Below are 21,064 nucleotides of genomic sequence, written 5' to 3'. Positions count from 1 at the left end.
GGGCACCGATTGGTAGATGTAAAAAAATATATTAAAGAAAGAGACACTGAATATCCCTTTGAGCATGGTGGAGTAAATTACACTTTGGATGGTGTATCAATATACTCAGTCACTACAAAGATACATGAGTCCTTCCTAAATACTGTAAGTTTCCGGAAGAGGAAAGAAACCACTCAGGGATTTCACCAAGAGGTCAATGATGATTTTAAAACTAGCTGATTGAGCACCGTAAAGGATCAAGCCTTACAGCTAATTACCACGAAGAACCCATTACCACAACAAAACACTAGCTGGTTGAGCACCGTAAAGGATCAAGCCTTACAGCTAATTACCACGAAGAACCCATTACCACAACAAAACACTAGCTGATTGAGCACCGTAAAGGATCAAGCCTTACAGCTAATTACCACGAAGAATCCATTACCACAACAAAACACTAGCTGATTGAGCACCGTAAAGGATCAAGCCTTACAGCTAATTACCACGAAGAATCCATTACCACAACAAAACACTAGCTGATTGAGCACCGTACCACAACAAAAAAGGATCAAGCCTTACAGCTAATTACCACGAAGAACCCATTACCACAACAAAACACTAGCTGATTGAGCACCGTAAAGGATCAAGCCTTACAGCTAATTACCACGAAGAATCCATTACCACAACAAAACACTAGCTGATTGAGCACCGTAAAGGATCAAGCCTTACAGAATATTGTCATGGGAAATCATAGTGTCTTGGCATAATAGGAAAAAGTGTATTGCAAAATACTGCACAAACTCATTTGGGAAATAAATGCATAAGCTTGGTTGATTCAGCGTTAGTGTTACTTTTGAGCACAAGCAATCTCACTGTCTAAGTCTCTCTCCTAAACATAAATACACCCCAAAAAAACACAACTTTGCAGCATACTAGCCTTTTACTCGGTCCAGTGGTTAGCTTTTTCTTGTCCAGTGAGGTTAAGGCTGTGCTCATGCTCAGTGACTCTATGCTCCTACTCTGAAATCAAATGGAGCACGGAGAGAAAGCATCAGAGTGTAAACAGGTTATACAACGTCACAGTCCCCCAGAATGACTTACCATGGTGACTATGACGTCCTGTGGTAGCAGACGTTGCTTCTGGAGCACCGGGGTCATTGCTTCCTGTAGAGTTCCATTGGACGTCATCACAACACCCACTGTCTTCCCTGTGGACACTATCTCCACCCTGAGAAATACTTATTGTCTGGCTGTATTATTTATTTAATTACAGGATAATAAAATTGTCTTCCCTATGACATGCCTTATGAGCTGTATACTCCCTCTGTGTCATTTTTCTAATTGATGAAGGCCGTTGATGAAGGCCCAAAATGTCCATCTTTTAATAGTGACATGTTTTTTAATGTTGAGCAAGGATGGAGCCTTTTCTTTTTCAAGGATAAATAAAAGTCATGGAATACCAGGATGTGGTCACTCATGCAAAAGACACGCTGAGCTCCAGAAAAACCTGCTGTTCCTTCAGAACTGAGCTGTCCTGGTCCAGAGAGAGGTGTTTCTGTGGAGGGACCAGAGAACAGAGAGAGGTGTTTCTGTGGAGGGACCAGAGAACAGAGAGAGGTGTTTCTGTGGAGGGACCAGAGAACAGAGAGAGGTGTTTCTGTGGAGGGACCAGAGAACAGAGAGAGGTGTTTCTGTGGAGGGACCAGAGAACAGAGAGAGGTGTTTCTGTGGAGGGACCAGAGAACAGAAAGAGGTGTTTCTGTGGAGGGACCAGAGAACAGAAAGAGAACAAACAGGACAGGTACATCAACAATAGAAACTCTTTTCCACCTACGATGTTGCTAAGTGACAGACAGACACCATTTTGGGTTAAACAAATCGTTTCATTCCAGGAGCTATTATGAACAATTCCATGTAGCGTTCATGTGTGTGTCATGTGTGAGCTATGCCAAGATTTTCCTCTTGTAGGGCAATAAACGTGATTCTGATTCTTAGGCCGTCATTGTAAATAAGAATTTGTTCTTAACTGACTTGCCTGGTAAATAAAGGTTAAATATATATTTTTTAAAATCTGCTTAACATGCTTATTACACAGTTGGCCTCTGCCCTGCATGTAGGAGCCAACTCTGACTGAGGCTCAACTTGTCCTTGCCCTGCATGTAGGAGCCAACTCTGACTGAGGCTCAACTTGTCCTTGCCCTGCATGTAGGAGCCAACTCTGACTGAGGCTCAACTTGTCCTTGCCCTGCATGTAGGAGCCAACTCTGACTGAGGCTCAACTTGTCCTTGCCCTGCATGTAGGAGCCAACTCTGACTGAGGCTCTACTTGTCCTTGCCCTGCATGTAGGAGCCAACTCTGACTGAGGCTCAACTTGTCCTTGCCCTGCATGTAGGAGCCAACTCTGACTGAGGCTCAACTTGTCCTTGCCCTGCATGTAGGAGCCAACTCTGACTGAGGCTCAACTTGTCCTTGCCCTGCATGTAGGAGCCAACTCTGACTGAGGCTCAACTTGTCCTTGCCCTGCATGTAGGAGCCAACTCTGACTGAGGCTCAACTTGTCCTTGCCCTGCATGTAGGAGCCAACTCTGACTGAGGCTCAACTTGTCCTTGCCCTGCATGTAGGAGCCAACTCTGACTGAGGCTCAACTTGTCCTTGCCCTGCATGTAGGAGCCAACTCTGACTGAGGCTCAACTTGTCCTTGCCCTGCATGTAGGAGCCAACTCTGACTGAGGCTCTACTTGTCCTTGCCCTGCATGTAGGAGCCAACTCTGACTGAGGCTCAACTTGTCCTTGCCCTGCATGTAGGAGCCAACTCTGACTGAGGCTCAACTTGTCCTTGCCCTGCATGTAGGAGCCAACTCTGACTGAGGCTCAACTTGTCCTTGCCCTGCAGGTAGATGATGACATCCAAGAGGGGGAAGCCTTTCTTGTCATAGAGCCCAGTCAGCATGGTGTGGATGGAATGTCCAGCACGGGCTGGAGCCAGGGAGGCAGTACCGTCAGGTAGGAACACACAGCAGTTCTCAGCCTGGCCCGCACGCCAACGCTCTCTCTCCAACTGCTGTGGGGGAAGGGGGCAAAAGTCACAAGGTAATTCAAAGGGAAATGTTGTCGGAACATATTTTATAATATAGTTAGAGCTTGGTGTGTGGTGTGCTTACCTCTACTGCATCGAGGAGAGACCCCCCCCGGGCCTGGCACTGCTCTGTAAGCCTGCAGCATGGTCAGCAAGCTCTTCTAAGGGAATGGGGTGCATTATATTCAGCTGCAGGTACACTCTTAGAAAAAAAGGAACTATTTGAAAGCTAAAGGGGTTTTTCAGCTGTCCCCATAGGAGAACCCTTTGAAGAACCCTTTTTGGTTCCAGGTCAAACACTTTTGGATTCCATGTAGAACCCTTTCCACAGAGGGTTCTACCTGGAACCAAAAAGGGCTCTAACTAGAACCAAAAAGAGTTATACTGTGGGGAGGGCCGAATAACCCTTTTTTCAAATAATGTACAGTAGGTCACCGTACCAGAAACGTCATATACTGTACCAGAAACTCTGAACCAATGCTATCCCCATTGTATTATACTGTACCTCCCCACCAGCACCTCTTTTCCTGAAGTTTGTCTCTGGTCAACTTGTTCTGTAGAGCTTTCATCTTCTTCTCTGCTCCCTCATACACATCCAAAGGAAGAGACTTTCCTGGTTTGACCTTTGGTTTCTAAGAACAATACTCAGTCATGAGTTGGTTTATGCACGAACATTATAGCCAAGCTTCACAATACTGTACAGTACCTTTTGGGGTTTCTGGTCAGCCTTGTGCCTGTCACTAAGTGAGGCGCTGTCAGTCCCAGCAGTTTTCCTGGTTGCTGTACTCTTCGAGCAGGGTCCCAGGTCAGGTAGAGGCCTGCCCTCCACATTGGCCAACATGCAGCTCTGGTAGAGCTGGGAGCGAACAAAGCGCGTGTAGCTGTCAAACTTCATCAGCTTGAAGGCCTGAAGTGAGAGAGAGACAGAGGAAAAGCCTCGTCAAGTCAGGCAGCACAACCATCTTTTTCATGATTTTCTAGTGAGCCTTGGTACAGTAGATTATATTGTCCTGAATGACTCAGTTGGTAGAGTAAGGCCCTTGCAACACCAGGATTGTGGGTTCTCGTCCCAGGGCCACCCATATGTAAAAACTGTATGCACGCATCACTGTAAGTCACTTTAGATCACCTTCTAAATGGAATTGTATTTTAAAATACTTTATAATAATAAACAATCAAATAACATAATAATGTGTCCATGGTGGTGTACCTGTTTTGGGGTCTTGTGATACATATCAAGGTGAGGGTTTCTCACGTCCCGCTCCTCATCAATGTTGATGGGATGGGAAGCACTGCCTGAGAGGTAGGTGTTGTAGATGGAGCGAGCCTCCTGGTTTAACTGGACAGGGCAGAAACATGGTCAGACCCTGACTCATAGACCCTCTTAGACTATCAAACTTTCCAAATCCCTTTTCATCTGTGAAGTACCTTCTCTTTCTAATTGGCTAGGATCTGTCGGGAACTTCTCACATGCCTTCCAAAATAAGATGTTCTCAGCGCTGACCTCCGACTTCAGGAAGTCGGTTTAAACAGACAAACATTTCTGTCACCAATTTCTAGCCAGCAGCCACAATACATTATCAGCCTGATTTGACGCTGTCTGAGAACTATTATTAGTCCTTAGCACGACTTTATATTTGACTTATATTGTTGACACTGATATTTCTGTCAAACACACGCACATCCCTCTATTCTCCACAGGGCCTCATAATCCAGACTGGTGAATCTCATCTCTTTTCCCATAAATCCTCCAGCCCAAAGGAGAAAATCGGACACCCACATGGTTCGTACTATTTAAGTGACTCATGCGTGGGCCTCGTTCTCATTCTAATTTCTTGGGCAATTTGACAATCAACCCTTGTAGCGGAGCTTTGTTTTGTGTCCTAGTCAGTAAAATGCTTTAAAATAGGAGCCATCACTTCAGATAACAATTTGTCATCTAAAGTGGTGTAAACTAAACGGTTGGGCTGACAATGTAATTGTTCTAAATTACTTCATTTATCGCTTCAAAACAATGGGCCCTCCTTGAAACAAACACACGAGACCAATAAACAGACTAGCACAAAAACTCTGTATCCAACAGATCATCACGACATAAGCTTGAAAGATTGTATGTGTGGTTTTGAATAGAGAAAACTTGATTGTTATTACTGTCTAAATTGGAGAATTGTGAAAATGTATAGGACATTTAAAAGATGAATGTAACAAGAGAAAAAGTCCTGAGAAACTCCTTCAAGTGACTTTCTCTCACATACAGCTGTCAGCTTTCGAGGAGGAAGTCGTTGTGTTAGCCCCTGAACCTCAAAGACAGAAAGGCAGGTGTGCCTTGTTAAAAGTACATTTGTGGAAATGCTTTCCTTCTTAATGTGTTTGAGCCAATCAGTTGTGTTGTGACAAGGTAGAGGTGGTATCCAGAAGATAGCCCTATTTGGTTAGGGCTATCTAACATAAAAATGTGTTATTTCATAGTTTTGTTGTCTTCACTACTATTCTACAATGTAAGTGTAGGTGTGTCAAATCTATCAAATCAAATGTATTTATAAAGCCCTTCTTACATCAGCTGATATCTCAAAGTGCTGTACAGAAACCCAGCCTAAAACCCCAAACAGCAAGACATGCAGGTGTAGAAGCACGGTGGCTAGGAAAAACTCCCTAGAAAGGCCAGAGCCTAGGAAGAAACCTAGAGAGGAACCAGGCTATGAGGGGTGGCCAGTCCTCTTCTGGCTGTGCCGGGTGGAGATTATAACAGAACATGGCCAAGATGTTGAAACGTTCATAGATGATCAGCAGGGTCAAATAATAATAATCGCAGTGGTTGTCGAGGGTGCCACAGGTCAGCACCTCAGGAGAAAATTGGCTTTTCATAGCCGATCATTCAGAGTATCTCTACCGCTCCTGCTGTCTCTAGAGAGTTGAAAACAGCAGGTCTGGGACAGGTAGCACATCTGGTGAACAGGTCAGGGTTCCATAGCCGCGGGCACAACAGCTGAAACTGGAGCAGCAGCACAGCCAGGTGGACCGGGGACAGCAAGGAGTCATCAGGCCAGGTAGTCCTGAGGCATGGTCCTAGGGCTCAGGTCCTCCGAGAGAGACAAAGAGAGAAAGAAAGAAAGAAAGAAAGAAAGAAAGAAAGAAAGAAAGAAAGAAAGAAAGAAAGAAAGAAAGAAAGAGAATTAGAGAGAGCATTCTTAAATTCACACAGGACACCGGATAAGACAGGAGAAATACTCCAGATATAACAGACTGACCTTAGCCCCCCGACACATAAACTACTGCAGCATAAATACTGGAGGCTGAGACAGGAGGGGTCGGGAGACACTGTGGCCTCATCCAACGATACCCCCGGACAGGGCCAAACAGGCAGGAGATAACCCCACCCACTTTTCCAAAGCACAGCCCCCACACCACTAGAGAGATACCTTCGACCACCAACTTACCATCCTGAGACAAGGCAGAGTATAGCCCACAAAGATCTCCGCCACGGCACAACCCAAGGGGGAGCGCCAAACCAGACAGGAAGATCACATCAGTGACTCAACCCACTCAAGTGACGCAACCCTCTTAGGGATGGCATGGAAGAGTGTGTCCAAACTTTTGCCTTGTTCTGTATGGCTCCATGCTTCAGCTCACCTCCATCAGATACTGCCAGACCCAGTAAGCACAGACATAAACCAGTGAATACATCTGCTTTGGATTAGGGAAACAACAATCAGAAACACAATGATTTAATATATGACGTACCATTTTGGGGGAGGGGGCATAAATCCTGTGATCTTTAGCAGACTTAGAGCTGAGACTGTGAGATAGACAGACACAGAGAGAAATAGACAGAGACAGGCAGACAAAGAGAGCGAGAGACAGACAGACAGACAGACAGACAGACAGACAGACAGACAGACAGACAGACAGACAGACAGACAGACAGACAGACAGACAGACAGACAGACAGACAGACAGACAGACAGACAGAAAAAGACATCATAAATCATAAACACACTGATAAATCCAATTTACTGCACATATATTACGTATTCCAATACTAGGAACATTGCCCTATTGCTTCAGTTCATTGAAAGATTCCAAGAGAGACATTGATAGATCACTGAAGAAGGGTTCCGGTAGTGTTCTTATCTGAACATACTTGCTTTGCACCGATTGCCACTTCCTAACTGCACAGAAAGTCTTGCCATAGAAACATGGCCAGGAAGTGTTGCCATAGCAACAAGACCACAAGCTGATGCGTGTGCACTGAACACAAACCTATGTCCCCTTTTGTCGCCTTGTCTGAAGCAATATTATTCTCATTCATGCAGACGCAATAGTATACACCAAAACATGAACTCAATACACTGAACAACACACAGCTTGGAAATAGTTTGTGGTATCTGAGTTTCCTGGGTGTTGGTCATACAGTATTTCAAACTGTCCAATATTTCTATGAAATATAACCTATATAACCTATAATTAATTAATTACAATATGGGTTAAATAGCTTTCCTTCCAAAAATGTTTTTATGAAGTATGTTAAAAAGCAGCTTCTCTGTGTTGGATTGGTGTGGATGTACCCCAACAACAGATTGGTGTGGATGTACCCCAACAACAGAATGCTGTAGATGTACCCCAACAACAGAATGCTGTAGATGTACCCCAACAACAGATTGGTGTGGATGTACCCCAACAACAGAATGCTGTGGATGTACCCCAACAACAGATTGGTGTGGATGTACCCCAACAACAGAATGCTGTGGATGTACCCCAACAACAGAATGGTGTGGATGTACCCCAACAACAGAATGGTGTGGATGTACCCCAACAACAGAATGGTGTGATTGTACCCCAACAACAGAATGGTGTGATTGTACCCCAACAACAGATTGGTGTGGATGTACCCCAACAACAGAATGCTGTGGATGTACCCCAACAACAGAATGGTGTGATTGTACCCCAACAACAGAATGCTGTGGATGTACCCCAACAACAGAATGGTGTGGATGTACCCCAACAACAGAATGGTGTGGATGTACCCCAACAACAGAATGGTGTGATTGTACCCCAACAACAGAATGGTGTGATTGTACCCCAACAACAGATTGGTGTGGATGTACCCCAACAACAGAATGCTGTGGATGTACCCCAACAACAGAATGGTGTGATTGTACCCCAACAACAGAATGCTGTGGATGTACCCCAACAACAGAATGGTGTGGATGTACCCCAACAACAGAATGCTGTGGATGTACCCCAACAACAGAATGCTGTGGATGTACCCCAACAACAGAATGCTGTGGATGTACCCCAACAACAGAATGCTGTGGATGTACCCCACAACAGAATGCTGTGGATGTACCCCAACAACAGAATGCTGTGGATGTACCCCACAACAGAATGCTGTGGATGTACCCCAACAACAGAATGCTGTGGATGTACCCCAACAACAGAATGCTGTGGATGTACCCCACAACAGAATGCTGTGGATGTACCCCAACAACAGAATGGTGTGGATGTACCCCACAACAGAATGCTGTGGATGTACCCCAACAACAGAATGGTGTGGATGTACCCCAACAACAGAATGGTGTGGATGTACCCCAACAACAGAATGGTGTTGTTGTACCCCAACAACAGAATGGTGTGGATGTACCCCAACAACAGAATGGTGTGTATGTACCCCAACAACAGAATGATGTGGGTGTACCCAGAATGCTGTGGTACCAACAACAGAATGGTGTTGTTGTACCCCAACAACAGAATGGTGTGGATGTACCCCAACAACAGAATGGTGTGGATGTACCCCAACAACAGAATGATGTGGGTGTACCCCAACAACAGAATGCTGTGGATGTACCCCAACAACAGAATGCTGTGGATGTACCCCAACAACAGAATGCTGTGGATGTAGCCCAACAACAGAATGCTGTGGATGTACCCCAACAACAGAATGCTGTGGCTGTATACCAGTCATAAAAGGTATTCATACAGTATGAGCAGACCACTGACTGGCCAGTTCATCCTTCTCAGAGGAGGACATTATCCTCTATCACGAAATAAGCAAGCATTTTTTAAACAGTCTGTTTTGTTTGACGTGGGGTTTTTGAAGTGTGTTTTCTCCTATTTATGCTCTAGTCACAAATAGTAGAATAGGATGAGTCAACAACATTAATGTGGGTATGAGTTAACAGAGTATGAACTGTTAAAAGTGAGATTTTCACTGGACAGTATACCATGAGAAACTGCCAGCCACTGTGAGTGACTAAACAAATGTTGTCACTACCATGAACCATTTCTCAGATTAAGTCTGATATTAGTTCATAATTAGTTCATCAATTATTTTTCTACGTGTGAATTTTATTATAGGTTTTACCCTTGTGATATTCAGTGGTTTGATGCTGGTCCCAGTATTGTATCTTCCAAGTCTCTGTCTGAGAGAAGTTCTCAGGGCAAAGTGAGAGAAACCTTTGAAACTCTTTACATGATTGTTTTCTGTAAAATATCATTTCAAAACAATCCATCATTCATCAGATATGGAACAATTGGAAAAATCACATCACACTTGACAAAACTCATATGACTTTTTTGAGCATGTTTCATTCTCTCTGAAAACTGTAAACTTCCATAACAACCCAAGGCTAGCTGGCAAATTTGATCAGAGATAGCCCTAAGGGTTAGAGTTAGGGTTAGGAGCTCCAAGGGGATCTGATCAGAGATAGCCCTAAGGGTTAGAGTTAGGGTTTGGAGCTCCAAGGGGATCTGATCAGAGATAGCCCTAAGGGTTAGAGTTAGGGTTTGGAGCTCCAAGGAGATCTGATCAGAGATAGCCCTAAGGGTTAGAGTTAGGGTTTGGAGCTCCAAGGGGATCTGATCAGAGATAGCCCTAAGGGTTAGAGTTAGGGTTAGGAGCTCCAAGGGGATCTGATCAGAGATAGCCCTAAGGGTTAGAGTTAGGGTTTGGAGCTCCAAGGGGATCTGATCAGAGATAGCCCTAAGGGTTAGAGTTAGGGTTTGGAGCTCCAAGGGGATCTGATCAGAGATAGCCCTAAGGGTTAGAGTTAGGGTTTGGAGCTCCAAGGGGATCTGATCAGAGATAGCCCTAAGGGTTAGAGTTAGGGTTAGGAGCTCCAAGGGGATCTGATCAGAGATAGCCCTAAGGGTTAGAGTTAGGGTTAGGAGCTCCAAGGGGATCTGATCAGAGATAGCCCTAAGGGTTAGAGTTAGGGTTAGGAGCTCCAAGGGGATCTGATCAGAGATAGCCCTAAGGGTTAGAGTTAGGGTTAGGAGCTCCAAGGGGATCTGATCAGAGATAGCTCTAATGGTCACAATAGCTACAAGGCACAAAAGGAAATTCCCCCAAAAACCCACAATCTTTACAAGGGGCAGAATATCCACTACACATGTTAAAATGAACATAAAGGTATTGTACCTTCTCTCTGGTTCTCCCTGCTGTTTTCCTAAAAGGACAGTGGCAGGACTCAGAGGTCTCCATGGCCGTGGTGGAGCCTACTGGAGTAGACAGAGAGAGAAATGACAGAAAAGGAGAGGTAAACAGCTTTGGGCCGCTGATGCCAGGGGACTGGTCTGGGGCCCACAGTGATGATGGCCTATCACTGAACAAAGACCATCACTGCCATAAACCAACAGCAATAATGGATATAAAACTCAATGGGTAGGAGACAGACACACACAGCAACCGCTCAGGGGAAAGTCTCAGGTAGTCTCCTCCTTCTCCATTCCAGTTTCACAGTGACTGTTCCTTAACCTGTGTGAACCAGCCTACATGTAATCCACCATAACCCATTTGAACATAAACCAGCCTACATGTAATCCACCATAACCCATTTTAACATAAACCAGCCTACATGTAATCCACTATAACCCATTTTAAAATAAACCAGCCTACATGTAATCCACTATAACCCATTTTAAAATAAACCAGCCTACATGTAATCCACTACAACCCATTTTAAAATAAACCAGCCTACATGTAATCCACTATAACCCATTTTAACATAAACTAGCCTACATTTAATCCAAAATAACCCATTTTAACATAAACCAGCCTACATGTAATCCAACATAACCCATTTTAACATAAACCAGCCTACATGTAATCCAACATAACCCATTTTAAAATAAACCAGCCTACATGTAATCCACCATAACCCATTTGAACATAAACCAGCCTACATGCCCATATGGTCATTTAGATGTACACTGTATAGACCTATGAGTACTGTGTTTTTATTCCTTAATTCAAGAAAATAATATTGACATCCATCCTTGTGTAATATACTCTATATGACACCATTCACTGTAACATTGAATTAATTGCAGTTACCTAAACATTAGATCTACCTGTGGCTCAGTCATACTGAGGGGACCTGAGGAGAATAAATGAGTGTCAGCTTGTAGGGCTGGCATCATGCGTACAGAATAAAACTGGTGGATAAGTGTGTGAATGTGAGTCAGACGAATATGACTCATGGCAAGACGATGCATGGGTGGACGAGGACCAAATACTAAAACCAAATACAGATACAATTTGCTTAGAAATGTGTGTCCAGAGAAATGATTTTGTTTTGGGATAGAATAGAGTTTTTCGGCAATAGAAAAGCAAAGAGATTCCAGGGTGCAAATGGAAGTTTAAAACACAAATGGAGTTTATGACATCATCAGAATAAGCTCCCAACCCCTTTTGTCTCCTTGTATGGCGTTCTCCTCTCGCTCAACGCATCAGCAGCAGTGCAGCACACTATTCCCTAGATAGTGCACTACTTTTGACTAGCACTGGTCAAAGGTAGTGCACTATATAGGGAATAGGGTGTCATTTGAGACAGAGCCTAGAGGCATCAGGCCACGAGACTGAGAGGTAGTCACCACTAGGATTACCTTGGCAACACCCTCTCCTCTTAGCAGTCCAGGTGTTTGTATTGCAGTAAGTAAAGAGGCTAAACAGAGCGCTTGGTAGGGCTGCTATAGTTGTCATTTAGTTTTACTCAGGGTTGCTTTCTCTAAAGTCTGATAATATTCCAAAATAACGTACAATCTTTTTTTTGACTGTCTATCATATAATTTACAGGCATTTAACAGGCATTCGTGCGGGACTGCATTGTGTAAACTGTAGCAATCCGCCAGGATTGTGAGTTTGACTCCCACTGGGGACAAGTACAAAAAAGTAAGAAAATGTATTCACTCACTACTGTAAGTCGCTCTGGATAAGAGCGTCCACTAAATGACTAAAATGTAAATGTAAAACGCAATACCTTTGTTTTCTATCACTCTGACAGTCTGGTTCAGCTGTTGCTCAGGGTTGGCTCATTAATAATCGAGGATTGAGACTGGAGACTGTCTCCCTCTGCAGCTATACAGGAGGAGAGGATGTCACTCACGACAATCACTGCGGGAGCAAAGTCAATTTAAGAAAGATTACTGTGACATAACTAAGGGGGACAGCCCAGACTGGCTCTATTGTGGCTCTGTCCCCTTTTAGAGGACAGTGAACAAAGACTCCCCTACTTGGTTTATAATAGACCCAGACCAGGGAAACAGTAAAGCTCCTCTGATGGTAAAATTAAGTTGTGTTTCCTTCGAATTTGAAACACTTTTTAGAAAGCAATTTTTTTTTACTTCACACACGAAACACAATGGAGAGACAAAAGAGCCTTGAAGATTGGTTGGTCCTTTTCCTCACACAAACATCCATGAGGTCGAATATAACCATCTGATGGTGATCAATGAACCCCAGCTTGACTCTGTCTGGATTTGGTATTATTGGTATTATTCACAAACAATCACTGAGTATTTCATCGATTCTGACATATCCTGGAGTGCATTGTACACATGAGGTAAATCAATGTGTCTGAGTGGCAAAGGTTGATTCCCCCGGGGCCCTTCACCACTCAATCTAAAATTAAACATGACCATGTGTCCCACAGCTTCCAACAGGTGGTCCTATTGTAAATGAGGTAACCTTTACACTGGTCGTGTCTACCTGACCAAGTTGAGAAGTCGGAAGATCCTCCTATTTCTACAATTTCTCTTCTTAAAAGCTGATTACAAATTTGAAACCTGACCATGACCCTGACCTTAACCTTAACCCTAAACATTAAACACTGTTAACCTTATGCCTAACCATAACTTTTAATTTAAGACCAAAAAGCTCATTTTAGTTTTCATACATTTTTACAATATAGTTGACTTGACTTTGCAGTTTGGCCATCTAGTGAGAACCCTTTCCACATGACTGTGTCCACATACGACAGTGTCCAAGATGGACAGCATTAGTGTAGAGCTCAATGTCAAGACTCATGTTCACAGTACACACGTTTCTTTAAGTGTTGATAAATGTTGATAAAAACACTTTCTAATTCTTCACCTTATTTTTCTGCCTTCCTCTACAAATGAATTATATATCTCTTTCAGCCTCCAATGTTCTCCAGCTGTCTGAGCATGACTCGGTCTTGGTCACCAATGAATACAGTATGTCATTCTGACTCAACATGTTTTGTTTTATTGTCTTACGTAAGGAAAACACAGAAACAATGTTTGAAACACTGAAACAGTAAACCAAGATTTTTGAGGAAAGCAAACTGTGGAGAAGGATCACTGCTTGGAGGATATTGGGCAGAGACAAGAATAAAGTAAGGCAGACATTTTCCTTCTTCCAGCAGAGTGATGGAGAACCTTGGGTGTCCTGTAACATGTGGTGGTTCAGAGTGATGGATAACCCTGGGTGTCCTGTAACAGGTGGTAGTTCAGAGTGATAGAGAACCCTGGGTGTCCTGTAACATGTGGTAGTTCAGAGTGATGGAGAACCCTGGGTGTCCTGTAACATGTGGTAGTTCAGAGTGATAGAGAACCCTGGGTGTCCTGTAACAGGTGGTAGTTCAGAGTGATAGAGAACCCTGGGTGTCCTGTAACATGTGGTAGTTCAGAGTGATAGAGAACCCTGGGTGTCCTGTAACATGTGGTAGTTCAGAGTGATAGAGAACCCTGGGTGTCCTGTAACAGGTGGTAGTTCAGAGTGATGGAGAACCCTGGGTGTCCTGTAACAGGTGGTAGTTCAGAGTGATAGAGAACCCTGGGTGTCCTGTAACAGGTGGTAGTTTAGAGTGATAGAGAACCCTGGGTGTCCTGTAACATGTGGTGGTTCAGAGTGATGGAGAACCCTGGGTGTCTTGTAACATGTGGTAGTTCAGAGTGATAGAGAACCCTGGGTGTCCTGTAACATGTGGTAGTTCAGAGTGATGGAGAACCCTGGGTGTCCTGTAACAGGTGGTAGATCAGAGTGATGGAGAACCCTGGGTGTCCTGTAACATGTGGTAGATCAGAGTGATGGAGAACCCTGGGTGTCCTGTAACATGTGGCAGTTCAGAGTGATAGAGAACCCTGGGTGTCCTGTAACATGTGGTAGTTCAGAGTGATGGAGAACCCCGGGTGTCTTGTAACATGTGGCAGTTCAGAGTGATGGAGAACCCTGGGTGTCCTGTAACATGTGGTAGTTCAGAGTGATGGAGAACCCTGGGTGTCCTGTAACATGTGGTAGTTCAGAGTGATAGAGAACCCTGGGTGTCCTGTAACAGGTGGTAGTTCAGAGTGATGGAGAACCCTGGGTGTCCTGTAACATGTGGTGGTTCAGAGTGATAGAGAACCCTGGGTGTCCTGTAACATGTGGTGGTTCAGAGTGATGGAGAACCCCGGGTGTCCTGTAACATGTGGTAGTTCAGAGTGATAGAGAACCCCGGGTGTCCTGTAACAGGTGGTAGTTCAGAGTGATAGAGAACCCTGGGTGTCCTGTAACATGTGGTGGTTCAGAGTGATGGAGAACCCTGGGTGTCCTGTAACAGGTGGTAGTTCAGAGTGATAGAGAACCCTGGGTGTCCTGTAACATGTGGTAGTTGATAGAGAACCCTGGGTGTCCTGGTAGTTCAGAGTGATAGAGAACCCTGGGTGTCCTGTAACAGGTGGTAGTTCCTGATGGAGAACCCTGGGTGTCCTGTGATCAGGTAGTTCAGAGTGATAGAGAACCCTGGGTGTCCTGTAACAGGTGGTAGTTCAGAGTGATAGAGAACCCTGGGTGTCCTGTAACATGTGGTGGTTCAGAGTGATGGAGAACCCTGGGTGTCTTGTAACATGTGGTAGTTCAGAGTGATAGAGAACCCCGGGTGTCCTGTAACATGTGGTAGTTCAGAGTGATGGAGAACCCTGGGTGTCCTGTAACAGGTGGTAGATCTGATGGAGAACCCTGTGTCCTGTAACATGTGGTAGATCAGAGTGATGGAGAACCCTGGGTGTCCTGTAAATGTGGTAGTTCAGAGTGATGGAGAACCCTGGGTGTCCTGTAACATGTGGCAGTTCAGAGTGATAGAGAACCCTGGGTGTCCTGTAACATGTGGTAGTTCAGAGTGATGGAGAACCCCGGGTGTCTTGTAACATGTGGCAGTTCAGAGTGATGGAGAACCCTGGGTGTCCTGTAACATGTGGTAGTTCAGAGTGATGGAGAACCCTGGGTGTCCTGTAACATGTGGTAGTTCAGAGTGATAGAGAACCCTGGGTGTCCTGTAACAGGTGGTAGTTGAGTGATGGGAGAACCCTGGGTGTCCTGTAACATGTGGTGGTTCAGAGTGATAGAGAACCCTGGGTGTCCTGTAACATGTGGTGGTTCAGAGTGATGGAGAACCCCGGGTGTCCTGTAACATGTGGTAGTTCAGAGTGATAGAGAACCCCGGGTGTCCTGTAACAGGTGGTAGTTCAGAGTGATAGAGAACCCTGGGTGTCCTGTAACATGTGGTGGTTCAGAGTGATGGAGAACCCTGGGTGTCCTGTAACAGGTGGTAGTTCAGAGTGATAGAGAACCCTGGGTGTCCTGTAACAGGTGGTAGTTCAGAGTGATGGAGAACCCTGGGTGTCCTGTAACATGTGGTAGTTCAGAGTGATAGAGAACCCTGGGTGTCCTGTAACAGGTGGTAGTTCAGAGTGATAGAGAACCCTGGGTGTCCTGTAACATGTGATAGTTCAGAGTGATAGAGAACCCTGGGTGTCCTGTAACATGTGGTGGTTCAGAGTGATGGAGAACCCTGGGTGTCCTGTAACATGTGGCAGTTCAGAGTGATAGAGAACCCTGGGGGTCCTGTAACATGTGGTAGTTCAGAGTGATAGAGAACCCTGGGTGTCCTGTAACATGTGGTAGTTCAGAGTGATGGAGAACCCTGGGTGTCCTGTAACAGGTGGTAGTTCAGAGTGATAGAGAACCCTGGGTGTCCTGTAACATGTGGTGGTTCAGAGTGATGGAGAACCCTGGGTGTCTTGTAACATGTGGTAGTTCAGAGTGATAGAGAACCCTGGGTGTCCTGTAACATGTGGTAGTTCAGAGTGATGGAGAACCCTGGGTGTCCTGTAACAGGTGGTAGATCAGAGTGATGGAGAACCCTGGGTGTCCTGTAACATGTGGTAGATCAGAGTGATGGAGAACCCTGGGTGTCCTGTAACATGTGGCAGTTCAGAGTGATAGAGAACCCTGGGTGTCCTGTAACATGTGGTAGTTCAGAGTGATGGAGAACCCCGGGTGTCCTGTAACATGTGGCAGTTCAGAGTGATGGAGAACCCTGGGTGTCCTGTAACATGTGGTAGTTCAGAGTGATGGAGAACCCTGGGTGTCCTGTAACATGTGGTGGTTCAGAGTGATGGAGAACCCCGGGTGTCCTGTAACATGTGGTGGTTCAGAGTGATGGAGAACCCTGGGTGTCCTGTAACATGTGGTGGTTCAGAGTGATGGAGAACCCTGGGTGTCCTGTAACATGTGGTGGTTCAGAGTGATGGAGAACCCTGGGTGTCCTGTAACATGTGGTAGTTCAGAGTGATAGAGAACCCTGGGTGTCCTGTAACATGTGGTGGTTCAGAGTGATGGAGAACCCTGGGTGTCCTGTAACATGTGGCAGTTCAGAGTGATAGAGAACCCTGGGTGTCCTGTAACATGTGGTAGTTCAGAGTGATAGAGAACCCTGGGTGTCCTGTAACATGTGGTAGTTCAGAGTGATAGAGAACCCTGGGTGTCCTGTAACATGTGGTAGTTCAGAGTGATGGAGAACCCTGGGTGTCCTGTAACTGGTGGTAGTTCAGAGTGATAGAGAACCCCGGGTGTCCTGTAACAGGTGGTGGGGAGGATAATCCAGGTAAAGTCTTTAATGCATGGAAGGGAGGAACTGGAAGAGCAAGGGAGGGGCGGAAGCCAATGGAGGCGGAGGAAAGGCGTGCACAACAGGGAGGGCTAATCGGGGCCCACTAATCCCTCCCTGGCCCCCACCTTCTCCTCCTGAGGGAGGCCAAGCAGGAGATGACTCCACCCGGCTCTGGACGCTTCAAACGGACATAAGGGGGACCAAGGATCTATCTGTAGGCCTATTTACAGGGTACCTGCTGGACAACACTGTGCTCAACTCTGAAGATTCACCATAGAATGAGGCTTTGTCTCTTCCCTGTCCTCTTTCCTGCCTTCTGAAGCACATCATTCAACATGGGAGAAGTTGAAAAGGTAATCCCGCTTGCTACCTTCTGCTGATCTTTGAGTTTGATGGGAATGTACATGTTGATGAGTCCTAGAGTGTGATTCAGGGACTGATCGTTTTCCCTTTTTAATAAGAAACTAACTGAAGAGTTGACACTTTCTCTGCAAATAAACTACATAGTAGTCCCTTACAAGCTTCCTAATTGCTTTCTGTGTCTGTTTGTAATATCCTATTCTATCTCATTTCGCTCAGGGGTTCTTTTCGGTCCTACAGAAATTAAAAGGAACCACAGAACAGGAACTTCGGATAGTCCTCCTGGGTCTAGACAACGCTGGCAAAACAACGCTGCTAAAACAGCTATCATCCGAGGATGTCAACACCATTACTCCCACACAGGTCAGATCCGATCCTGGCGTGCTCTGAACTTACATAAGCAGGCCATGTAGTTTTGTAATGACAACCATGTGACACTTCCTCCCTTAGATTGTTGCCCAAGGCAACGTACCACATAATGGCACTTGCTCAATGGAAGCATTTGTTTTACCTGCTGATTCAAAATCTGATCTCTGATCATATCAATGTCTTAGATGACCATACCAGGGTCAGGTCACTCCAGATCAAACGCTTCGCGGCTCTGGAAGTAGACAAGTAGTATCCTCCAACGTTGACTTTAACACATCAAATAAGATGTTCATATGTCTCTAAAATACCACAGTAGTGATGCTCGACTTGGTTCTTCTTCATACCATGTTATCTGGTAGCAAAGCATCACAGTCGGTTGGTTTGTGCAGTCCCTCTGTCGCAGAAAATAGCACATTGGCAATGATACATTTAGCTAGACTAAGAATAGAGACTAGGCTGAGACTTTAATCCGGGGGTTGAAGATTACTTAACCATAAAGTCAGAGAGGGTGCAACACACATTTTGTAAGCACCAGGTAACAAATCGAGGTTCAACTTTTGTATCATTGTACCTGTCTTTCTGGTCATGTCAGGATTTGGTTCGAATAAAAATGATGTTATAAATAAATGCTTATTTAGAGCCACTTGTAACAGAATAAAGCTGTGTTTTGCTAAACTGTGTTAGATCAATGAATTCTGCTTCTCCATTGATGTCAAAGGGCTTCAACATTAAGAGTCTCACGTCTCACGGAATGAAACTGAACGTGTGGGACATTGGAGGACAGAGGAAGATCAGACCCTTCTGGAAGAAATATCTGGAAAACACAGATTTGTTGGTGTGTAAATCATGTTAGCACTTTTGTCATTTTATTTTGTCTTATTATATCTGTAATCTGTTTCAGAGAGTAAAATAGTTTCCATAAACTACAGTTTAGATTTAGACTACAGCCTGTTCTATTGGATGGGGGAAAAAACTGGGCATTGGTTTATTTCAGAATCTTCAATCTCAATAAAAGCTAGAAACTGAATAGAGAATCAATCTTCTTTGTGTTACAAGATAATAAATGTCTCAGTTTGATTCAATATTCTTCTTTCCTCCAGATATATGTCATAGACAGTACAGACAAGAAGCGGTTTGAAGAAACAGGACTGGTGAGGCCAACTGAAATAGCCGTTATACCCTATTCCACAAGTGTTGTCTTGTAAAACGTTAATGTTAACAGTAAGCTTTGCATATTAACAGTGGACATGCAAACCTTTAAGTGCTGGCAACACAGAGATGTAGTCTGCAAGACTTTGTTCAGCTCTGAGTCGGATAACACTGGTCCTTTGGTCCCTCAGGAGCTATCAGAGCTGATTGACGAGGAGAACCTGAAGGGGGTTCCGGTGCTCATCTTCGCTAACAAGCAGGACCTGGCCACAGCCTCGCCTGCCAGCGAGATCGCAGAGGGCCTGAACCTGCACACATACCGCGACCGGGCGTGGCAGATCCAGGCCTGCTCAGCTGTCTCTGGAGAGGGTGTACAGGTAGGCCACAACATCTCTCTCAAAATAGGACAAATCATATCAGTTTTATGAAGTTAGATGGACACCGTATCATGATATAAAATAACAACAGTACTGTATCATCCTCTAGGATTTACAAGACAGATATCGAAGGCATCATCCAATGTTAGTTCATGTTCTATCTATTCCTCTTCATGTGGTACAGCCTGTCTGCACTGTCGAAAGTATCCAGTTCTCACTCTGTTCATGTAGTAAAATAATTGAGAGCCCACAGGAGAATCAGAGGTTATTCTGTGCTGGCCACCATGTCATTAGTAGGATCTTTTCAGAACGTAGTAGTCTTAGTAGAATCTTTTCCTAATATTTTCTGATCGTTTCACATACTGTGCAGGAGATTCTGTCATTACAGTTTACAGTAGGTTGTCGGGGCAACATCCCAGTGAGGGGGAAATTAAGAGCGAAAACAAACTAGTGGGGGGTCGACAAATGTTTCGCCTCATTTTCGTGACAGAACATGGATGCCGTGTAAAGCTCCAGATTATCATCTGCCCCTGAGTACTGTGCTGGAGGATCAGGTCAGGAGGTCAGGCATGATGTCCTATGACCATACGTAACACAGTACAGTATACATTTATGCTTTGATTGCTTTGGAAATTCTGTAGCTTGGAATATTTCATGTGTATATGTGATGTACTTGTTCTCACAGGACGGCATGAACTGGATTTCCAACAACATTGTAAATAAGAAGATAGATGACTAACCCCTGAATATCCAACGGGATGCTTTTTAAACACACTTTTGAGTGTTTCACGTACATATGTTGACACCCAATACAATGGTGACAGGTTTTATAGATGAAGCTTTCTCTCTGAAGATGGCCCCAAAACATTTGAGAGCTTGTTGGCTTTTCAAATCCAGCCACAAGAAAATGGATGGAAGATTTTGGGTTCACCACAGAGACCATCAACAAGAGAAAAATCACAACTCCCGGTCCCATTAAGGGTTATTGCTCTGGAATGATACTTTCTTTGGTTTAGTGGATGGAAGAAAAAAACTATCCTTGAAGAGCACAAGTAAAAACAAGGGACAGAGCATGTAATAGGCGAATAGCCCAACAACGTTTTGAGTAGAACATCCTTCTTTAGTTGAAGGCACGTGAGCAAGGCTTCATTCATACACTCACAAAAAAAGGTTAGATTTTGTAGTTTGTGTGGTTTCACTGTTTGTAAAAAATAAAATTTAAAAAATGACAAAGAATCTATATTGTGTGAATTGAGACTGTGATATCAAATAAATATTGAATTGGAAGAATCTCTTCATACTTGATGTGATATGCTTGCTTTGTACCATCAATGTATACAAGCACCATTCCATCCCCTGTCACTGGTTGCCTTGTTGTCATTGCCTTGTTGTCAGACAGTAAGTCAGTGCTGCCGCACAGTGGACACTGTCATCATTACACTTCAGGCAGGAATGGTAAACAAACAAAAAAAACTATTTGGTCTGTGTCAAATTCATTGTACATTAATGTACTGTATATTCATGAAGACTATTCAGTAAAACGTAGGTCACACACACAATGAGGGCACAGTGAACTACTGA

At 44.5% G+C, this 21,064-nt stretch overlaps 1 protein-coding gene and 1 pseudogene across 2 annotated transcripts; one reads left to right on the top strand and one right to left on the bottom strand.

The window, feature by feature from the left end:
* Nucleotides 1–950: 950 nt before the first annotated feature.
* Nucleotides 951–4,582, bottom strand: LOC115147077 (regulator of G-protein signaling 14-like; annotated as a pseudogene).
* A 12,642-nt stretch (nucleotides 4,583–17,224) lies between these two features.
* LOC115147076 (ADP-ribosylation factor-like protein 3) lies at nucleotides 17,225–20,781 on the top strand. 2 transcript variants are annotated; one of them, XM_029689069.2, is made up of 6 exons: nucleotides 17,225–17,581; nucleotides 17,829–17,951; nucleotides 18,676–18,792; nucleotides 19,058–19,108; nucleotides 19,298–19,483; nucleotides 20,169–20,781. In XM_029689069.2, exons 1-6 carry the CDS (start codon nucleotides 17,564–17,566, stop codon nucleotides 20,220–20,222), a joined length of 549 nt encoding a protein of 182 aa, XP_029544929.1. In that variant the 5' UTR covers nucleotides 17,225–17,563; the 3' UTR covers nucleotides 20,223–20,781. The 2 variants fall into 2 exon arrangements, with proteins under 2 accessions (XP_029544929.1, XP_029544928.1); XM_029689068.2 differs by having other exon boundaries at nucleotides 17,230–17,581; nucleotides 17,808–17,951.
* Nucleotides 20,782–21,064: the final 283 nt, after the last annotated feature.

The sequence above is a fragment of the Oncorhynchus nerka genome, linkage group LG19, assembly GCF_034236695.1.
Source record: "Oncorhynchus nerka isolate Pitt River linkage group LG19, Oner_Uvic_2.0, whole genome shotgun sequence".
Lineage (NCBI taxonomy): Eukaryota > Metazoa > Chordata > Actinopteri > Salmoniformes > Salmonidae > Oncorhynchus > Oncorhynchus nerka.
This window is presented reverse-complemented; position numbering and strand designations above follow the sequence as displayed.